Below are 2,027 nucleotides of genomic sequence, written 5' to 3'. Positions count from 1 at the left end.
AACTTCTCACTGTCAGCTAGATTCAGTTTCCTTATCAGCACCATGACATCATCTCTACCCTGGAAATTCCACTGGCCCTCCTAGACCCCTGCCTCTGTCTCATGCCTTGAGTCCCTATAAAGAGGAGTTTGCAACTCAGAGCAGAACAGACACAGTCAGGATCTGCACCCTCGGCTCTAGGCAAACCTCTCCTCCACCAAGACCATGAAGCTCTGTGTGACTGTCCTCTCCCTCCTTGTGCTCGGGGCTGCCTTCTGCTCTCCAGTGCTCTCAGCACCAAGTAAGGTTTTCTGCTACTTCTAGAGCAGAGACAGGATCTGGGGAGGGGCAAAGGGAACTGGAAAAGATCCAGGTCATGAGCTGTTAAACGTAGAGTCTAGCAGGTAGTTGATATCATTCTAGTTCCCATTTTCTTAACAATCAACAGCCAATAGAGAAGAAGTCAGACTGTTGAGTTAGCTCTGTCTCTGACTACTGGTTAAAACCTGTCCCCCTCTATGACTTGGTTTTCCTGTTGGTAACATGAAGAGAGTGGCATGTTGTTAGACATAGTCCAGTCCCAGTCTCCTAGGATTCTTTATTGTCTCTGCACAGGATTCTCTATTTGGAATGAGTCCCACTCTGGGTGAGTGGGCATGGATGCAAGGTAGCTCTGTGGGGATGTGTAGTGAAGATCCGCAAATAAAAGCCAAAATGAACAGCTCCAGCTGGGTGCAGAGGTGCACACCTGTAATCCCAGTATTTGGGAGGCTGAGACAGGAAGATCACAGGTTCAAAGCCAGCCTCGTCAACTTAGTGAGACCCTGGCAATTAAACCAGACCCTATTTCAAAATAAAAAATAAAAAGGGCTAGGGGCATAGCTTAGATATAGAATGCACCTATATTTAAATCTCAGTACTAAAGTGAACAGCTCTTTTGTATAAAGCTTTGACCTCACCTTGACCTTTCCTTCCAGTGGGCTCAGACCCTCCCACCGCCTGCTGCTTCTCCTACACCCTGCAGAAGCTTCCTCGAAACTATGTGACTGAGTACTATGAGACCAGCAGCCTCTGCTCCCAGCCAGCTGTGGTGTGAGTATCATCCTCTTGGCAAGGGTGAATAGGCAGGATTTAAGGACAGGCAGGAGGCAATCACACAGGGGGAGGCTGTCCTCAGGATGGAAGCTTTGCCAAGAGCAGGGAGGAAATGGGTCAAGGGTCACTTTTGTGTTCTCAAAGTGTCTGGTGGGAGCCAAAGAAGAAGGAGTGAGTTTCTGTGGAAGAAGCTGTCCAGATTTCCTGAAAAGTTAAATATATCACATGAGATAGGGACAGATTTCCTAAACCAGACTAGAAGAACACATGAAAAAGTCATTGCTAGAATTTGGAGGGAATAGGGAGATATATTCATATTAAATTAAAAATCCATTGGTTCCAATCCGGGAGATCCTGAGCCACAGACGAATCCAGTGGGTGGAAGGTAAGGGAGGCTGGTTCCACTGCATCCAGAAGGATCCCGCCCATAGGCTGCTCAGCATGAGCCATGGTCAATCAGAGGGAGATGCCAACCACAGGCAAGGGATGGTATCCGATGTCCTCAAAAGTCCTCGGGATGCCAATCTGTCTGCTCCTTCTTCTACAGATTCCAAACCAAAAGGGGCAGGCAAGTCTGTGCCAACCCCAGTGAGTCCTGGGTCCAGGAGTACGTGGATGACTTGGAACTGAACTGAGCGGCTCCAGGCTGGGGGGCAGGATGTCTTCAGGGAAGGTTATCTGAAGACAGGCACTTCTCAGTGGGATGCAACTTCCTCTCCAAGCTCAGTGCTCCTCTCAGTAATTCCTATCTTAATTTAATCCTTATGCATGGCTTGTTATTGTATGGGAGTTATTTCTATTATTTATGGACACATGTCCCCCATGGGGACGGTCTGCCATCAGTTTTTCTGCTATTGTGGATACATGGATGATGGAGTTTATTCCATGAATTTTCATAATAAAATGTTTTTTTTTAAAAAGAAAATGCAGTTTCTCTTTGATTTAAATTTGAT

At 46.8% G+C, this 2,027-nt stretch overlaps 1 protein-coding gene across 2 annotated transcripts; it reads left to right on the top strand.

Moving 5' to 3' along the window:
* Positions 1 to 204: 204 nt before the first annotated feature.
* On the top strand, positions 205 to 1,709 carry LOC308274495 (C-C motif chemokine 4-like; the record flags this gene model as incomplete). 2 transcript variants are annotated; one of them, XM_080712215.1, is made up of 3 exons in its annotated part: positions 205 to 280; positions 957 to 1,071; positions 1,637 to 1,709. In XM_080712215.1, the coding sequence occupies 3 exons, from the start codon at positions 205 to 207 to the stop codon at positions 1,707 to 1,709; spliced, it is 264 nt and encodes an 87-aa protein (XP_080568341.1). The 2 variants fall into 2 exon arrangements, with proteins under 2 accessions (XP_080568341.1, XP_080568340.1); XM_080712214.1 differs by having other exon boundaries at positions 1,622 to 1,709.
* Between the last annotated feature and the right edge of the window lie 318 nt (positions 1,710 to 2,027).

This window comes from Muscardinus avellanarius (genome assembly GCF_963383645.1).
Source record: "Muscardinus avellanarius genome assembly, chromosome: 16".
In the NCBI taxonomy this organism is placed as follows: Eukaryota; Metazoa; Chordata; class Mammalia; order Rodentia; family Gliridae; genus Muscardinus; species Muscardinus avellanarius.
This window is presented reverse-complemented; position numbering and strand designations above follow the sequence as displayed.